This window comes from Microcaecilia unicolor, chromosome 1 (genome assembly GCF_901765095.1).
Source record: "Microcaecilia unicolor chromosome 1, aMicUni1.1, whole genome shotgun sequence".
Lineage (NCBI taxonomy): Eukaryota > Metazoa > Chordata > Amphibia > Gymnophiona > Siphonopidae > Microcaecilia > Microcaecilia unicolor.
In genome coordinates this window covers 733992457-734009595 of record NC_044031.1, presented here as the reverse complement: position 1 = coordinate 734009595, position 17139 = coordinate 733992457, and the positions used below count along the sequence as shown (strand labels likewise).

The 17139-nt window shown below is 47.3% G+C and overlaps 1 protein-coding gene across 1 annotated transcript in view; it reads left to right on the top strand.

The window, feature by feature from the left end:
* TTLL6 (tubulin tyrosine ligase like 6) overlaps window positions 1–17139 on the top strand; it is a 285854-nt gene that overhangs the window by 74811 nt on the left and 193904 nt on the right. The window contains exons 5-6 of the mRNA XM_030192275.1: window positions 1986–2104; window positions 15433–15563. Of these exons, the coding sequence (XP_030048135.1) occupies window positions 1986–2104; window positions 15433–15563 (250 nt within the window). The remainder of the gene's footprint in view (window positions 1–1985; window positions 2105–15432; window positions 15564–17139) is intronic.

Below are 17139 nucleotides of genomic sequence, written 5' to 3'. Positions count from 1 at the left end.
ATCCTCATTCTTCTTGATCTTTCCGCTGCTTTTGACACTGTTGATCACAGCATACTTCTCGATACCCTGTCCTCACTTGGATTCCAGGGCTCTGTCCTTTCCTGGTTCTCTTCCTACCTCTCCCTCCGCACCTTTAGTGTTCACTCTGGTGGCTCCTCTTCTACTTCTATCCCTCTGCCTGTCGGCGTACCTCAGGGTTCTGTTCTTGGTCCCCTCCTCTTTTCTATCTACACTTCTTCCCTTGGTTCATTAATCTCATCCCATGGCTTTTCCTACCATCTCTATGCTGATGACTCCCAAATCTACCTTTCTACCCCTGATATCTCACCTTGCATCCAAACCAAAGTTTCAGCATGCTTGTCTGACATTGCTGTCTGGATGTCTCAACGCCACCTGAAATTAAATATGACCAAAACCGAGCTTCTCATTTTCCCCCCCAAACCCACCTCCCCGCTCCCCCCGTTTTCTATTTCTGTTGATGGCTCTCTCATTCTCCCTGTCTCCTCAGCTCGAAACCTTGGGGTCATCTTTGACTCTTCTCTCTCCTTCTCTGTTCATATCCAGCAGATTGCCAAGACCTGTCGTTTCTTTCTTTACAACATCCGTAAAATCCGCCCCTTTCTTTCTGAGCACTCTACCAAAACCCTCATCCACACCCTTGTCACCTCTCGTTTAGACTACTGCAATCTGCTTCTTGCTGGCCTCCCACTTAGTCACCTCTCCCCCCTCCAGTCGGTTCAAAACTCTGCTGCCCGTCTCGTCTTCCGCCAGGGTCGCTTTACTCATACTACCCCTCTCCTCAAGACCCTTCACTGGCTCCCTATCCGTTTTTGCATCCTGTTCAAACTTCTTCTACTAACCTATAAATGTACTCACTCTGCTGCTCCCCAGTATCTCTCCACACTCATCCTTCCCTACACCCCTTCCCGTGCACTCTGCTCCATGGATAAATCCTTCTTATCTGTTCCCTTCTCCACTACTGCCAACTCCAGACTTCGCGCCTTCTGTCTCGCTGCACCCTACGCCTGGAATAAACTTCCTGAGCCCCTACGTCTTGCCCCATCCTTGGCCACCTTTAAATCTAGACTGAAAGCCCACCTCTTTAACATTGCTTTTGACTCGTAACCACTTGTAACCACTCGCCTCCACCTACCCTCCTCTCTTCCTTCCCGTTCACATTAATTGATTTGATTTGCTTACTTTATTTATTTTTGTCTATTAGATTGTAAGCTCTTTGAGCAGGGACTGTCTTTCTTCTATGTTTGTGCAGCGCTGCGTATGCCTTGTAGCGCTATAGAAATGCTAAATAGTAATAGTAGTAGTAGTAGTAGTAATTTGCTCACACTTTTTTGTAATCTGAAGGAGGTATAAATATCAACAGAGAAAAATTTTAAAATATACATGTATTCCACTTGTGAAATAGAAAATACATGTATATTTTAAAAGTCTGCACAGAGCATACTCTCTTGAAATCTGTGCATGCCGTGCAGAGCTGGTGTTATGGAGTGCAAACAGGACAATTATCTCTGGGCCCCCATGCCAAAGGGTCCCCCTAAACCTGCTCAAAGTAGAAGAAAGTTCAGACTGGCTGCTAGTTTTGGCCTCCCTTCAAATTTTCTGCCCTGTAGATACACATGTGTAAGTAGTAGCTTTTCTAAAATCACCACATACACGTGCGTATGCCCATTTAAACATGTAAACTAGTTTTTTTACACATGTAAATGCCACCTAGCCCTTGTAAAGTGGCTTCCTGTGTTAAACCCCATTCCTAAATGCAGCTAAGTATAACTACTTAACGTCAAACCAGTCAAATCTGCTCAGCAAAAAGAGCATCTCTGTTTCCCTCCAGTAGAAGCACTGGCAGCTGTAGCCTCATATATTTGCCCACCACTATCAGCTTCTTTTATGGCCGTGTGAAATGATTTGGGTCTTAACTTTATCCTATTCATCTCCTGAGAGCTAACTGTTTTGGGGTTTTGATTTAGTGCGTCGTGCTGCCAAACTCTGTGGCCTGAAAGAAGTAGGGGATGACGAAGAGTGGACAGTTTATTGGACAGACTGCTCAGTCTCTCTGGAACGAGTCATGGATATGAAAAGATTTCAGGTAACGATAGTCTGTATCATTCCATAAGATACTCATGTTCTATAGCTAACATATGTAAAGGGGCTATTACTACTTTGAAGAGGAAATTGTGAAATACAGAATCTTAGTAGCTTCCTCCCCCCAAATGGCACCTCTTGGAGGAGAATGCTTTATGTAAAATACCATGCCCTTTCTTATACTAGTTCTAGATGAATATCCTATATAATAATTTCCACCTCCAACGTTCTGAAGCTGACTCCCGTGGCACTGAAGGGTTCGTAGTGTCCATGTGGTTCTGCCTGTAACCATCTGTCTCACTGCCCCCCCTCGCGTCATAACGTTATGACGTCAAGGGCTGAACACTGAGAGGGAAGGGGACGCAGCATAGTTGCCAGGCAAAGCAACGGAACGTCAAACATGAGGATGACGTCTTCCCTCCCTTCCTCCCTCCATCCCTTCCAGTTCCAGGCCCCCTCCTTCCGATGTGTAAAAGTCATCTTCACTTACCAAGTCAGGGTTACGGCGGCCGCCAGCAGCGGTAAAACGCGTGCAGCCTTGGCCCTTTTCTCTCTCTCAGCTGTGGTCCCGCCCTTGTGGAAACAGGAAATGAGGGCGGGGCCACAGCTGAGAGAGAGAAAAGGGCTGAGCCTACACACCTTTTACCACTGCTGGCGGCCGCCGTAACCCCAACGAGGTAAGTCAAGATGACTTTTAAACTTTGTAGGAAGGGGGCCTGGAACTAGAAGGGAGGGAGGAAGGGAGGGAGGATGACCCTGGAACTGGGAAGGAGGGAGCCTGAAACTCGGACGGAGGGGAGGACCCTGAAACTTGGAGGGAGGGAGGAGGGGGAACTTGGAACTCGGAGGGAGGGGACGAACCTGGAACTCGGAGGGAGGGAGAGAGGGAAGGAGGGGATGACCCTGGAACCCGGAGGGAAGGAACGACCGTGGAACTCGGAGGGAGGGGGACGACCCTGGAACTCGGAGGGAACTCGGAGGGAGGGAGGGGGACGACCCTGGAACTCGGAGGGAGGGAGGGGACAACGACCCTGGAACTCGGAGGGGGGCGCCCCTGGCACACACTCTCAATCTCACACACACACTCTCTCACAGACACACTCGCACCCAGTCTCACTCTCTCTCTGTCACACACACACTCGCACATTCACTCTCTCTCTCTCACACAGTCTTTCTCACACACATTCTCTCAAACATACACACTCTGAGGAAAACCTTGCTAGCGCCCGTTTCATTTCTTTCAGAAACAGCCCTTTTTTACTAGTGTTTTAATAATATGTATCTAAAATTCTGACTCCAGAAATTTCAGAAAATATGATTTTTATGCAAGAAACATAGGTGCCTATGTACCTTTTATAAATTAAGCTCTTATACATAGTAACATAGTAGGTTACGGCAGAAAAAGATCTGCACGGTCCATCCAGTCTGCCCAACAAGATAAACTCATATGCACTACTTTATATGTATACCTGACCTTGATTTGTTTCTACCATTTTCAGGGCACAGACCATAGAAGTCTGCCCAGTACTAGCCCTGCCTCCCAACCACCACTGCTGCCACCCAATTTCCACTAAGCTTCTGAGGATCCATTCCTTCTGAACAGGATTCCTTTATGTTTATCCCACATAATCCCAATAGCTTACTAAAGTACTGTAAGTACATTAAAAACAGATGGTGCTGTAAAACTCTAGTGCTTGCCAAGGTATGAAGGGTGAGGATTGGCTGGGTTAAGGGCAGGGTCTGGGTGTGGACTGCATATTAGTTAGTGCACAGTACTTACTACACTTGAGGAAGCATTACGTGCACCAAGGCAGCCCTGGTTAAAAAAAAAAATCCCCTCATAATAGTATCAGATAACCCCCAATCCCCCACCCTAATGGTAGCCTCACACAAAACCCTCTACTCTCCCATTCCACGGAGTCGTGTCCCCTACCTCAACGCATGCGGTGTCCTTGGGCAGCGAGGGGAACCACCGCGCACACTCTTGACCAGCGCAGCGCGTGCTGCCGGTTCCCTCGGGCTTGCGCTTTTCGGCGCTTTCAGGCCACGGGGTCACTCGCATTGCCTAGCTCCTGGTTTGCGTGGGATTCTCCGCCCCGCCTCCTGTCCCGCGGGGATTGGACGCTCTGGCAGTCCATTCCTTTGGCTCCTCTTCATTTCTTCTCGCCTGGCCAATCAGGGTCTTCCTTTCCTGTTGTCTTCCTTTGCGCCTCTCCAATTGGTCTCCCAGTTATTTCCTCCTCCTGCTCTTTATCCTATGGCAGCGCCCCTTCACCCTGCCGGTCCTGCTGACGTCAGACACCAGCACTTTATCAGCTGATCTCCTCCTGGGCTCCATGCTTCGGCTTCTACTCTGGTAGGTCTTGCTTACTCTACTGTGTGTTTTGCCCCCGTTTGCCTGCATTTTGACCCAGCGTGTTCCTGTCTACTCTCTGTGCCTGCTGCCTACCTTTGTCCAGTGCATTCCTGACTACTCTGTATCCGCTGTCTGCCGATTGCTCGTTGGTCTCCTGTAGCAGTGCCCCTTCACTCTGCTGGTCCTGCTTACATCAGACATCAGCACTTTATCAACTGATATCCTCCTGAGCTCCATGTTTCAGCTTTTACTCTGGTAGGTCTTGCTTTCTCTACTGTGTGTTTTGCCCCCGTTTGCCTGCCTTTTGACCCAGCGTGTTCCTGACTACTCTCTGTGCCTGCTGCCTGCCTTTTGACCCAGCATGTTCCTGACTACTCTCTGTGCCTGCTGCCTGCCTTTTGACCCAGCGTGTTCCTGACTACTCTCTGTGCCTGCTGCCTGCCTTTTGATCCATCATGTTCCTGTCTACTCTCTGTGCCTTCTGCCGATTGCCAGAACCCAGGTCTTCTCTGCCTTTTGGCTCCTCTTCCTCTCGGCCCCTGCCCTCTGAGCTAAGGGCTCAACCTCTGGGGAACAGCGGTCATCACAGGTGAAGAATCAGGGTTGCCCAACCGCCGAGGCAGGACCAGGACTTCTCCAGGTGCTACTCGGCATAAGGACTCATGAATCTGACAGTAAGCCGAAGCCATGAGTTCGTCAGACAAACCCGACCTGGCTCAAGACCTGTAACAACAGCAAGCTCAGCTTAATCGTTTGTCTGGAGTCCTGCAGGATGGATGTTTGTTCACAATTGACCACTCTTCAGTCTCAGCAGCAGAACCCTGCCGCACAGGCCGGACCAGCACCATCCACACCGGGTCTGCGGTTGCCGGAACCTCTCAGAATTCCTCCGCTGCTTCAGATTGGTGCCTGACATTCTGGGACGACCCTCCTCCACTGCAGGAGAACTCTTACGGATTCAGCAGGGAAATCTCTACGTATGTTTCCGGACTCTGGCTTCACAGGTAAGATGGAACCAGGAGGCACTTACGGCCATCTTTTGGCAAGGTCTGACCGACTAGATTAAGGATGAGTTGGCTGGCAGGGAACTTCTGACCACCATTGATGCTCTGATCACCTTCTGTATCCGTATCGATGTACAGTTCCAGGAAAGAACACAGGAGCGTCTAAGCCAACGCCGGTTTCTGAAACTCCTTGGGTGTCCCAACCTTCCCCTCCCAGAAGAAGCACTAGCTCTACCTCTGGTCTCGCTGAATAACCGATGGTGATCAGGCATCACCGCCTTTCAGAGAAGGAGAGGACTCATCGCCGGGATAACCAATTATGTCTATACTGTGGGCAGGCGGGTCACTTTCTGAGGCAGTGTCCTAACAAGCCGGGAAACGCCTAGACCCAGGGCCTCTGAAGAGGGTGGCCCTGGGTCGATATTCGTCTCTTCCGGATAACCTGGTTTCTGTGCCCGTCTCTCTGCGCTGGAATCATCTTCAGCTCAATACTATCGCTTTGATTGACTGGAGCAGGGGGAATTTTATTGACGCCTGACTCCTGCCTCAATTGGGGGCCTTGGCCATTTCCTGCAGACCCACTCTGCAGGAACCTCCATTCAAGGACTAACTCTTCCTTTTTCCATCACCCACGTTTCGCCCCCTTTGCTGATGTCCGTCAGAATACTACATAAGGAAGAGATCCAGTTCCTAGTACTTCCCAGGGCCATCCATCCCATTGTTTTGGGCTTACCCTGGTTACGCCAGCACTCCCCGAGCATCAAGCTGGACCACTAGTGATATCACCAGATGGGGTGCCACCTGTTTTTCAACATGCCTCGCTTCGGTGGCGCCTCCCACTAGGAGTCTTGTGGCATCCCGTCTCACTGCGACGCTTCTTTGCCTATAGAATACCTGGACTTTCTGGATGTCTTTGACGCTCAAGAGGCTAATGCCTGGCCTCCTCACCGCACTTTTGATTGCCCCATCAAGCTAATTCCAGGGAAGATGCCTCCTCGGGGCCGACTTTACACCCTGTCTAGACAAGAGTCTGAGCCTACATACAAGAAAATCTTCGGAAAGGCTTTATCAGGCCATCCTCTTCCCCGGCGGGGACAGGTTTTTTCTTTGTGACCAAAAAAGATGGCTCTCTCCGGCCCTGTATTGACTACAGGGGATTACCCTCTTCCCCTGATTCCGGAGCTGTTCGACCAAAGTTCACGGGGGCATGTCGGAAGCGTAGCAAAGGCGGGACTGGGGCGTGCCTAACACAATGGGCATCCTCGACCAATAATGGAAAAACAGAAGGGCGTCCCTGACAAGCACTTAGCCGACTTTACTTGGTCCATTTTTTCTTACGACGAAGCCTCAAAAAGGTGCCCAAACTGACCAGATGACGACTGGAGGGAACCGGAGATGTCCTCCCCTTACTTCCGTATTGGTCACTAACCCCCTTCCACCCGAAAAAAAATTTTTAAACTATTTTTTCCAGCCTCTATGCCAGCCTCAAATATCATACCCAGCTCCATGACAGCAGTATGCAGGTCCCAGGAGCAGTTTAAGGGGGTACAGTGCACTTCAGGCAGGCGAACCCAGGCCCATCCCCCACTACCTGTTACACTTGTGGTGGTAAATGTAAGCCCTCCAAAACCCACCACAAACCCACAGTACCCACATCTAGGTGCCCCCCTTCATCCCTAAGGGCTATGGTAGTGGTGTACAGTTGTGGGGAGTGGGGTTGGGGGGGGGGGGTTGGGGGGAGCAGCACACAAGGTAAGGGAGCTATGCACCTGGGAGCTTTTTCTGAAGTTCACTGCAGTGCCCCCTAGGGTGTCCGGTTGGTGTCCTGGCATGTGAGGGGGACCAGTGCACTACGAATGCTGGCTCCTCTCACGACCAAATGGCTTGGATTTGGTCATTTCTGAGATGGGCGTTCTTAGTTTCCATTATCGCTGAAAACCAGGGATAACCATCTCTAAGGACGACCATTTCTAAGGTCAACCTAAATGTTGAGATTTGGGCGTCCCCGACCGTATTATCGAAATGAAATATGGACGCCCATCTTGTTTCGATAATGCGGTTTTCCCTGCCCCTTCGCGGGGACATCCTGCGAGGACGTCCTCAGGAAAACTTGGGCACCCCGTTCAATTATGCCCCTCTTTGAGTATCTGGTAATGCCTTTTGGTCTCTGTAACGCTCCTGCGGTTTTTCAAGAATTCATTAACTTTATCTTTCAAGACCTGCTGTACTCATTTGTCATCGTCTACCTGGATGATATCCTAGTCTTCTCTGACTCTGCCCAGGAACACCCCCATCACGTTCACACAGTCCTCCAGCTTCATCGGGACAACCATTTGCTCGCCAAGCTGGAGAAGTGCGCTTTTCACCAGCATACCATTCCATTTCTACAATATATCGTTTCTGCTGAGGGTCTCCGGATGGATCCCATTAAGCCGTCCAAGATTGGCCCGTACAACAAGGACTCCGGGCTTTACAGTGTTTTTTAGGGTTTGCCAACTATTACCGACAATTCATCAATCAATATTCTATCATCACATCCCCTTTGACCGCCCTTACCAGGAAGGGTGCTGACGTCAAGAATTGGACGCCCGAGGCTCACAAGGCCTTCTCCACCTTGAAACAAGCCTTCCTGACTGCTTCGGTGCTTCAGATTCCCAATATAACTAAACCGTTTGTCCTAGAGGTAGATGTTTCTTCAGTGGGAGCCAGGACTATCCTGTCTCAAAACTCCAACCTAGGCAAGCAACATCCTTGTTTCTTTTTTTTAAAGAAGTTTTCCCCAGCAAAGTGAAATTATACGATTGGAGACCGGGAGCTACTGGCCCTTAAGTTGGCTCTTCAAGAATGGTGATATCTTCTGGAGGGGGCCCTGCATCCCATCACTGTGATTACGGACCACAAGAATCTTCTGTACCTCCAGGATGCAAAGAGACTGAACCTTCGGCAGGCTCGCTGGTCATTCCTCTTTGCCCAATTCAACTTCCGCCTAGTTTTTCGGCCAGCTGAAAAGAATATACTTGCAGATGCTCTCTCTAGAGCTTTCGACTCTCTTGAGGAACCCGAGGAACCGTACCCAGTGTTGAACCCTGCCTGTATTATCGCGATGGCTGGGATCTTCACCTCTGCCACTAGAACCCTCGTTCCACCTCGATCTAGGAAGAAAGTTCTCCAATGGGGATACTCCTCTACCTTTGCTAGACAACCAAAATTCCATAAAACTCTTAACCTCATCTCTCAATACTACAAGTGGCCATGCATTGCCCAAGATATTCTACACTTTGTATCAACCTGTCCTACTTGCGCCCAAAACAAATCCGCTAGGTAAACCTTGGGGCTTCTGCGTCCACTGCCTGTCCCGCAGTTCCCTTGGCAGGAGGTCTCAATGGACTCTGTCACTGATCTACCTCCTTCCCAGGGCCACACGGTCATTTGGGTAGTGGTTGACCGATTTTCCCGAATGGCTCATTTCATCCCTATGCCGTCTCTCCCTTCTGCTGTGAGCCTTGCTAAAGCTTTTATTCAACACATTTTCCGCCTACACGGACTTCCTCTACGAACCATAAGTGGCCGAGGTTCCCAGTTCACCTCCAAGTTCTGGCGAGCCCTATGTTCTGCTTTCAAGATTATCATCCACTTCTCTTCTGCCTACCACCCACAGACCAATGGACTTGTAGAGTGGGTCAATCAAACCCTTTTTACGAATGTACATGAATAAACGTCAAGATAACTGGTCCACATTGCTCCCTTGGGCAGAATTTGCTTACAACAGCAGCCTTCACTCTACCTCAGGCAGTTCGCCATTTTTTACTGTATATGGACACCACCCTAGAGTACCTCTCCCTATTTCGCCAGTACAAGGCTCACCCCTTCTTCAGCAGACCCTTACTAACATCCAGGACATTTGGAACAAGGTTCAGCAGCATCTTCAGCAGGTCTCTGACCGATATAAACTCTTTGCTTACCGGAAAAGACAATCTGCCCCTATTTTCCAACCTGGACAAAGGGTGTGACTTAATACCAAATATTTGAAACTCCATCTGCCTTCCTTTAAATTTGCTCCCCGATATATTGGACCTTTTGTAGTACGATCTCGAGTGGGAGCCGTTACCTATCGCCTTCAGCTACCTCCTACTCTCAAAGTTCATAATTCTTTCCATGTTTCTTTACTAAAACCATTTTTGACTTCCAAATGGCATCCCGAACCTAAAAAAAGCATCATCCCGGACACCGACCCAGATCCTGAATTTAAAGTAAATGAGGTCCTCAAATCTAAATTTCAGAGGGGACCACTGTTTTATCTGTTATCATGGAAACATTTTGGCCCGGAGGACAATTCATGGGAGCCCACTATTAATGTCCATGCTCCTGACCTGATTCAAGAATTTCATGACAGCTACCTGAAGCCTGGACCTAAGCAGAGAGGGGTCCCTAAGGAGGGGGTACTGTCGTGTCCCCTACCTCAACGCACGTGGCGTCCTTGGGTAGCGCGGGGAACCACAAACGCAGGCTGTTGACCAGCGTAGCGCGTGCTGCCAGTTCCCTCAGGCTTGTGCTTTTTGGCGCTTTCGCGCTGCGGGGTTACTCGTGTTGCCTGGCTCCTGACTTGCTTGGGATTCTCCACCCCGCCTCCTGCCCTGCAGGGATTGGATGCTCTGGCAGTCCATTCCTTTGGCTCCTTATTTCTCCTCTCCTGGCCAATCAGGGGCTTCCTTTCCTGTTGTCTTCACTTGCGCCTCTCCAATTGGTCTGCCGGTTGTTTCCTCCTCCTGCTCTTTATCCTATGGCAGCGCCCCTTCACCCTGCCGGTCCTGCTGACGTCAGACACCAGCACTTTATCAGCTGATCTCCTCCTGGGCTCCATGCTTCGGCTTCTACTCTGGTAGGTCTTGCTTACTCTACTGTGTGTTTTGCCCCCGTTTGCCTGCATTTTGACCCAGCGTGTTCCTGTCTACTCTCTGTGCCTGCTGCCTACCTTTGTCCAGTGCATTCCTGACTACTCTGTATCCGCTGTCTGCCGATTGCTCGTTGGTCTCCTGTAGCCAGAACCCAGGTCTTCCCTGCCTCTTGACTCCTCTTCCTCTCGGCCCCTGCCCTCTGAAGTCCTTTCGGCTGCCCGCAGCTAGGGGCTCAACCTCTGGGGAACAGCGGTCATCACAGGTGAAGTATCAGGGCTGCCTGACCGCCGAAGCAGGACCAGGACTTCTCCAGGTGCTACTCGGCATAAAGACTCACGAATCTGACACACGGTTAGTACTAGCATTACTCTATGGCCTCCTACTGCATTATCCCCCCCTTAAATAACTCTTGATCCCCCACCCTGATAGTAACATGACACAAGTCCCACCATCCTCTACCCGCCATCATCATTCTCCCACCTCCAACCCTGAAGAAGCACCTGACCTTTGGCACTTATCAGGAATTTCTTTAGTGGGTTAGTGGTGGTACAGGAGCTATCCCTGGATACGTCTGCCTCATTGCCAACCTGGGTTCAAAATGGTGACTGACCACTAGCGGCAGTCTCACAGTACTACCACTAGGGTTCAAACTACCAAATGGCGATACTACTGCTAGAGGTCAGAGCTGCCATTTTGAACCTGGACCAGCAGTGGGGTGGGAGCATCCAGGGATCACTCCTGGCACTCCCAAAACCCATCAGGGATATCCCTAGCAAGTGCCAGTGGAGGTCGGGAAGGGGTGTCATGTGCCTCTTTGGAGTAGTATCATGGGTGGGTAATGTGCATGGGGTACATTAACTACAATAGTAAATAGCACAAATGTGTTTACCATGCTATCTACTGATGCAATTACCATGCAGTAAGTGTCTGCCTGTCCAGTAACTGCAGGGCAGGTGCTGGGCACACCCATTACTGCACAGGCTTTCAGCTTACTGCACGTTAATGTTTGCACCTAGTGCACAATAAGTGCAAAAACTTAATGCACTTTAGTTAATAGGCCCCAAAGTCTCAGGTACAAATTTTAAACCTGATGTGCGGTAGGTGCATCTACTCTGTGTGTCCACATATGTTTTATAACATATTTGACAGATCTTTCAAACTACACACCTAAGAATGCCTACACGCAATCCATGTAAACGTATATGTGCTCTTGACATCTATACTGCATGTGTGTATACATCATGCAGTTTTATAAGAGACATTTTCTGCATGTAAAGCATGTTTGGCTCCAGAAAATAAACTGGCAGGTGGTCTACAACTTCCAAAAGGAAAGAAGTTATTGGAGTGGACACAGTGGTAAAACCACAAGATGCTTTATTAAATATGAATGTAAAAAGTGTGTCCAACACAGCTGTGTTTATGTGTTTTTGGAAATACAGCTTTTTTATATAACTATTTATTTATTTATATTTGTTGTTTGATAATTATTTATTTATTTAGTAATTACTTATTTACTATGATACTATGATCTGATACTGATCTTGTGGTTTACATATCTATGTTATGGTTTGGGTATAATTTTGGGGCTCATTTTCAAAGCACTTAGACTTACAAAGTTCCATAAGTTACTATGGTGCTCATTTTCAAAGTCGGGAGACAGCGAAGGTGATTAAAAGAAACAATGATGCTGTATGGTCTAGAAGATTTATTGATCAGCAAAAATGACACGGCCTAGTTGAGTCGTTCTTGCTGATCAATAAATTTTCTAGAACATACAGCATCATCATTTCTTTTAGTCACCTTCACTGTTTCCTGAGTGATTATCTCTGCAAGGTTTTTGTTCTTCTGTATTTCTGCTCATTTTCAAAGACAAAGTTACGTTGGGGCTCATTTTCAAAGCATTTAGACTTACAAAGTTTTGAAAATATGCCTCGTGGTAACCTATGTAACTTTGTAAGTCTGTGTGCTTTGAAAATCAGCCTCTATATAAAACTTTGTAAGTCTGTGTGCTTTGAAAATCAGCCTCTATATAACTTTGTAAGTCTAAGTGCTTTGAAAATACGCCTTTTTGTGTGTCTGTGCTTTCAAAATGAGCCCCTTTATCTATTATGATTTTTTTTAGATTTAGTTTTACTTATTTATGGTTCTATTTTTTCTATCAGTAATGTTTTGCCCCTAAAGCAGCCCTTGCCGGGCAAAACATGACCATGTAGGGCACACTTTTTATGTTTCAATAATTTTTATTGATGACACATTCTCATGATCAATATTCAAGCAAACGTAATACAAACATAATCATACCATAGTCACCAAATTTTAAACAGTAAACTCCCCCGCCCCAACTCCATAACCTGAAATCTCTCCTCCCCTTTCCATCTCACCCCATACCTCTCCCCGAACCCCGAACTAATCTGACATAGACATATGTTTACTCTTCATGTCGCATTGAGGATCAGACTCCAGCCTCGAGGATGTAAGATCTGGAGGTATACCCCCCAAATGGCCAGAACTCCCCTCCGTCTCCTCGGCAAGGAACGAGACTCTCGTGCCTCCCAAGTCGCCAGGAGATGTACCTGGTTCCTCGAGTGCCAATAGGCCGGGGGGTCCTGTACCATCCAGTACTGTAAGATGCACTTGCGAGCAAGCAAGCACAACTTACGTTGGATCAAGACTTCATTCTTATTGCGGCTCCCAAAGGCCCCGGCATATCTAAGAGCAATTGTTCTACTGTTCCCATAACCTTCAATCCCAACTTCAGCTCCATGAAACATTTTATACGGTGCCAGAAGGCTTGCACTGGAGGGCAATTCCACAGCGCATGGCACAGTGACCCTTGGGCTCTCCCACACTTAAGACAGGTAGGATTTGTCAGCCCCCCCCCCCCCATATGAAACAGCTGGGAAGATGACATATAAGCTCTGTATATAATACAATAGGCACATTCCCTTAGTCGGGCATTGGTAGTAAGGGAGGGTATACGTGCTACGGAGACTGATATGTCCCAGCATGTCAGAGGGGCCCCTACATCCCGTTCCCACTTAAGTTTAAGTTCAGCGTAGTTTTTAGGTGGCTTCCACTTAGTAAGAGCTTTATGTAAAAGAGAAATAGACACCTCACCCTACCTCAAAGATTGGAAGAACTCTCTGAGTTTGGTTCCCATACGACTACTTAGTGAAGCTTGGGTTAGCATTGAGATATAATGGGTGACTTGCCAGAACGCAAATCTATTTCCCCAAGAAACACAGATGAGATGGGTATGGGCACACTTTTTAATTACATGTTTAATCAAGCTTCTTGTTCCTTTTCCAACCATGTCCGCTCCAATGATTTCTTTCCTGTAAAGCATGTTTTACATGCAGATAATGCTTTATAATATTAACCTCCCCCATCCACCCACACACACGTATATATATTTTATCGTTTTTCTTTCCTAAAATCTTGTTTTATTTATTTATATGATATACCACCAATGCACATAGTAAAACTAATGATATCCTAAAGAAGAAGAAAAGAAACTAGAAGTGGGATAATAGAGGGTATAAAAGGATAATAACAAGTGGGATAATAGAGGGTATAAAAGGATAACAAGGCTATGGCTGTTCTTATGTTTTTATGTTCTAAGGGGTAAACTGGAAGGAATTGTGGGGAAGGTAAATGGAAGGAAGGAAGGATGCTGTGGCCCCTAATGGGGGAAAGAAGAACAATCCAATGCTAATTGAAATAGCCATGTTTTAAATAGATTCTTAAATTTTTGGTTTGATGGCTCAACACAGATGTGAGGGTGGAGAGAGTTCCACAAATAAGGCCCTAAATAACCAAAAGCAGAATCCTTTGCGATATCAATTCAGATACGAGTGAGAGGAGGAAGAGCAAATAGTGAGGCCTGTGAAGAACGCAGTATACAAGATGGAACAAATCTACTACTACTACTACTACATATCATTTCTAAAGCGCTACTAGACGTACGCAGCGCTGTACACTTGAACATGAAGAGACAGTCCCTGCTCGACAGAGCTTATAATCTAATTAGGACAGATAGACAAGAGATAAGGGAATATTAAAGTGAGGATGATAAAATAAGGGTTCTGAACAAAGAGAATAAGGGTTAGGAGTTAAAAGCAGCATCAAAAAGGTGGGCTTTTAGCTTAGATTTGAAGACGGCCAGAGATGGAGCTTGACGTACTGGCTCAGGAAGTCTATTCCAGACATATGGTGCAGCAAGATAAAAGGAACAGAGTCTGGAGTTAGCAGTGGAGGAGAAGGGTACAGATAAGAGAGATTTACCCAGTGAGCGGAGTTCCCGGGGAGGAATGTAGGGAGAGATGAGAGTGGAGAGGTACTGAGGAGCTGCAGAGTGATTGCACTTATAGGTCAATAAGAGGAGTTTGAACTGTATGCGGAAACAGAGAGGAAGCCAGTGAAGTGACTAGAGGAGAGGGCTAATATGAGCATAACGACACTGATGGAATATTAGCCGTGCAGCAGAATTTTGAACAGATTGAAGAGGAGAGAGATGGCTAAGTGGGAGACCTATAAGAAGCAAGTTGCAATAGTCTATGTGAGAGGTGATAAGAGTGTGGATGAGGGTTCTGGAAGTGTACTCAGAAAGGAAAGGGCGAATTTTGCTGATATTATAGAGAAAGAAACGACAGGTTTTAGCAGTCTGCTGAATATGTGCAGAGAAGGAGAGAGAGGAGTCGAAGATGACCCCAAGGTTACGAGCTGATGAGACAGGAAGGATTGGGAGTGTTATCCACAGAAATAGAGAATGGGGGAGGAGGAGAGGTTGGTTTAGGGGGAAAGATGAGAAGCTTAGTCTTGGTCATGTTTAGTTTCAGATGGCGCTGAGACATCCAGGCAGCAATGTCAGACAGGCAGGCTGATACTTTGGCCTGGATTTCGGCTGATTAGCAAGATAATGCAGGTGCTTGAGATTTTTGGCCCTTAAACACAAGTACCAGAATTTTGAATTTAAGTCTAGCAGCAACTGGAAGCCAGTGTTTATAAAGGGGTGACTTGATCTATACAACGTGCATTATGAAGCAACTTAACAGCAGTTTTACTCCTCTTGCTTTAGAAAATCAACCATTTCCCAGGGATGAATGAGATTTGCAGAAAGGATCTGCTAGCACGAAACCTAAACCGCCTTCTAAAGCTCTTCCCCAAGGAGTACAACATCTTCCCTCCTACCTGGTGCCTGCCAGCTGAGTAAGTACTGCACACTAAAGAAGTCAGAAGTCATTGTGGGTAAAATTTATCCCAGGGTCCTCTGAGGATGCAGAGGAAGGGAAGGGGGTAGAGGAAAGAGAATTCTCCATCCTTTCCCCTCCATTCCAGCATCTCAGCCTTCCTTATCTTATTGCTAGGCCTGTGACTTCCATTCCAGCATCTCAGCCTTCCTCCTTCCTTATCTTATTGCTGGGCCTGTTACTTCCAGCCTTTCCAGATCTTGAACCCTGCACCTATTACTGTTGCATCTGGTGCACCTGGCTGGAACAGGGAGGCCAGGAAGCCATCCCACAGTGCTGGCTTACTAAGAAAAGAAGATGGGAAGAAGCAGCCAGTAGAGCTGTAACCAGTCGTTAGTTTTGTTCTCGTAATGGGGTCAGTGGGAAAATGTATGGCCTTTTAAAGGGGCCTGTAGACTTCAGCAGCCTTTATGGCAGTAAGCAGAGATGGTCTTTTTCTTTTTTTTTTTTTAAATCAAGAATGCATAAAGGAGGGTGCTGTGGCAACTGTGGCAGCAGTGACCCTGGAAGTTCCTCAAGAGACAAAGAAGGTATAAATCCCTACGAAACACTCCAAGAGCCAATCAGAGAAAGGGAGTGGGGATGAGCTAGTGGGCTGCAACCATGGGTCAAATATAGCCGGGAGTCGAAGTGGTGGTTAAAAAAAATATATATATATATATATATATATGTACAGTGCACTCCATTTAAGTGCACGTCGAATAAGCGCATGATCTGTTTAACTGCATGCTGTACTTCGGTCCTGTTTTGGGTGCAATCAATTTCTATGGGGACAAACCGGTTTAGCGCACCACTGATAAGTGCAGGATTCGCTTACATGCATGGTTTAAGGTTGCTCCTCTGCAAGGAAGACTCTGCATAAGCTCGCGCACGGAATATGGAAGCCAATTGGCACGTGACAACCAACAAGATTTCAAATTTACCACCCCTTTAGCTGACACAGGCAGAATAAACGAAAGAATGTTGTTGTAGAGTGTACATTGGGGTCATCGCCGTCGCGGCAGAACTGTAAGACTTTAACACTGGCTGAACGAATAGAAGTTCTTAAAAAATTAGAAAACAAACAAAGTCAAGCATCTATTGCTAAAGAATATAGTGTCAATCCCAGTCGAATTTCACGTGTCTTGAAGCAGAAAGACCAGCTTCTGGAAGACTGGCAAAACAATACAAATCCACAACGGAAACGAAAACGGGCGGGAAAAGCTGAGGAGGTAGAAGATGCTCTTCTTCGGTGGTTTTCTCGAGTCAGGAGCAGACAGTTTCCTATCAGTGGTCCACTGCTTATGGAGAAAGCTAACCAGCTAGCTGAAAGTCTTGGACTAACTGAATTCAAAGCCACTGTTGGATGGTTGGAAAGATGGAAGGAGAGGAACAACATAAAATTCAAGAAACAGCATGGTGAGAAACAAGACACTGATAACTTTGGTGCTGAAAATTGGGTTGTATCAGTTCTTCCTACCATCTTGAACAAGTTTGCACCTTTGACATTTTCAGTGCTGACGAAAACGGTCTCTACCGGCGAGCGATTCCTGATG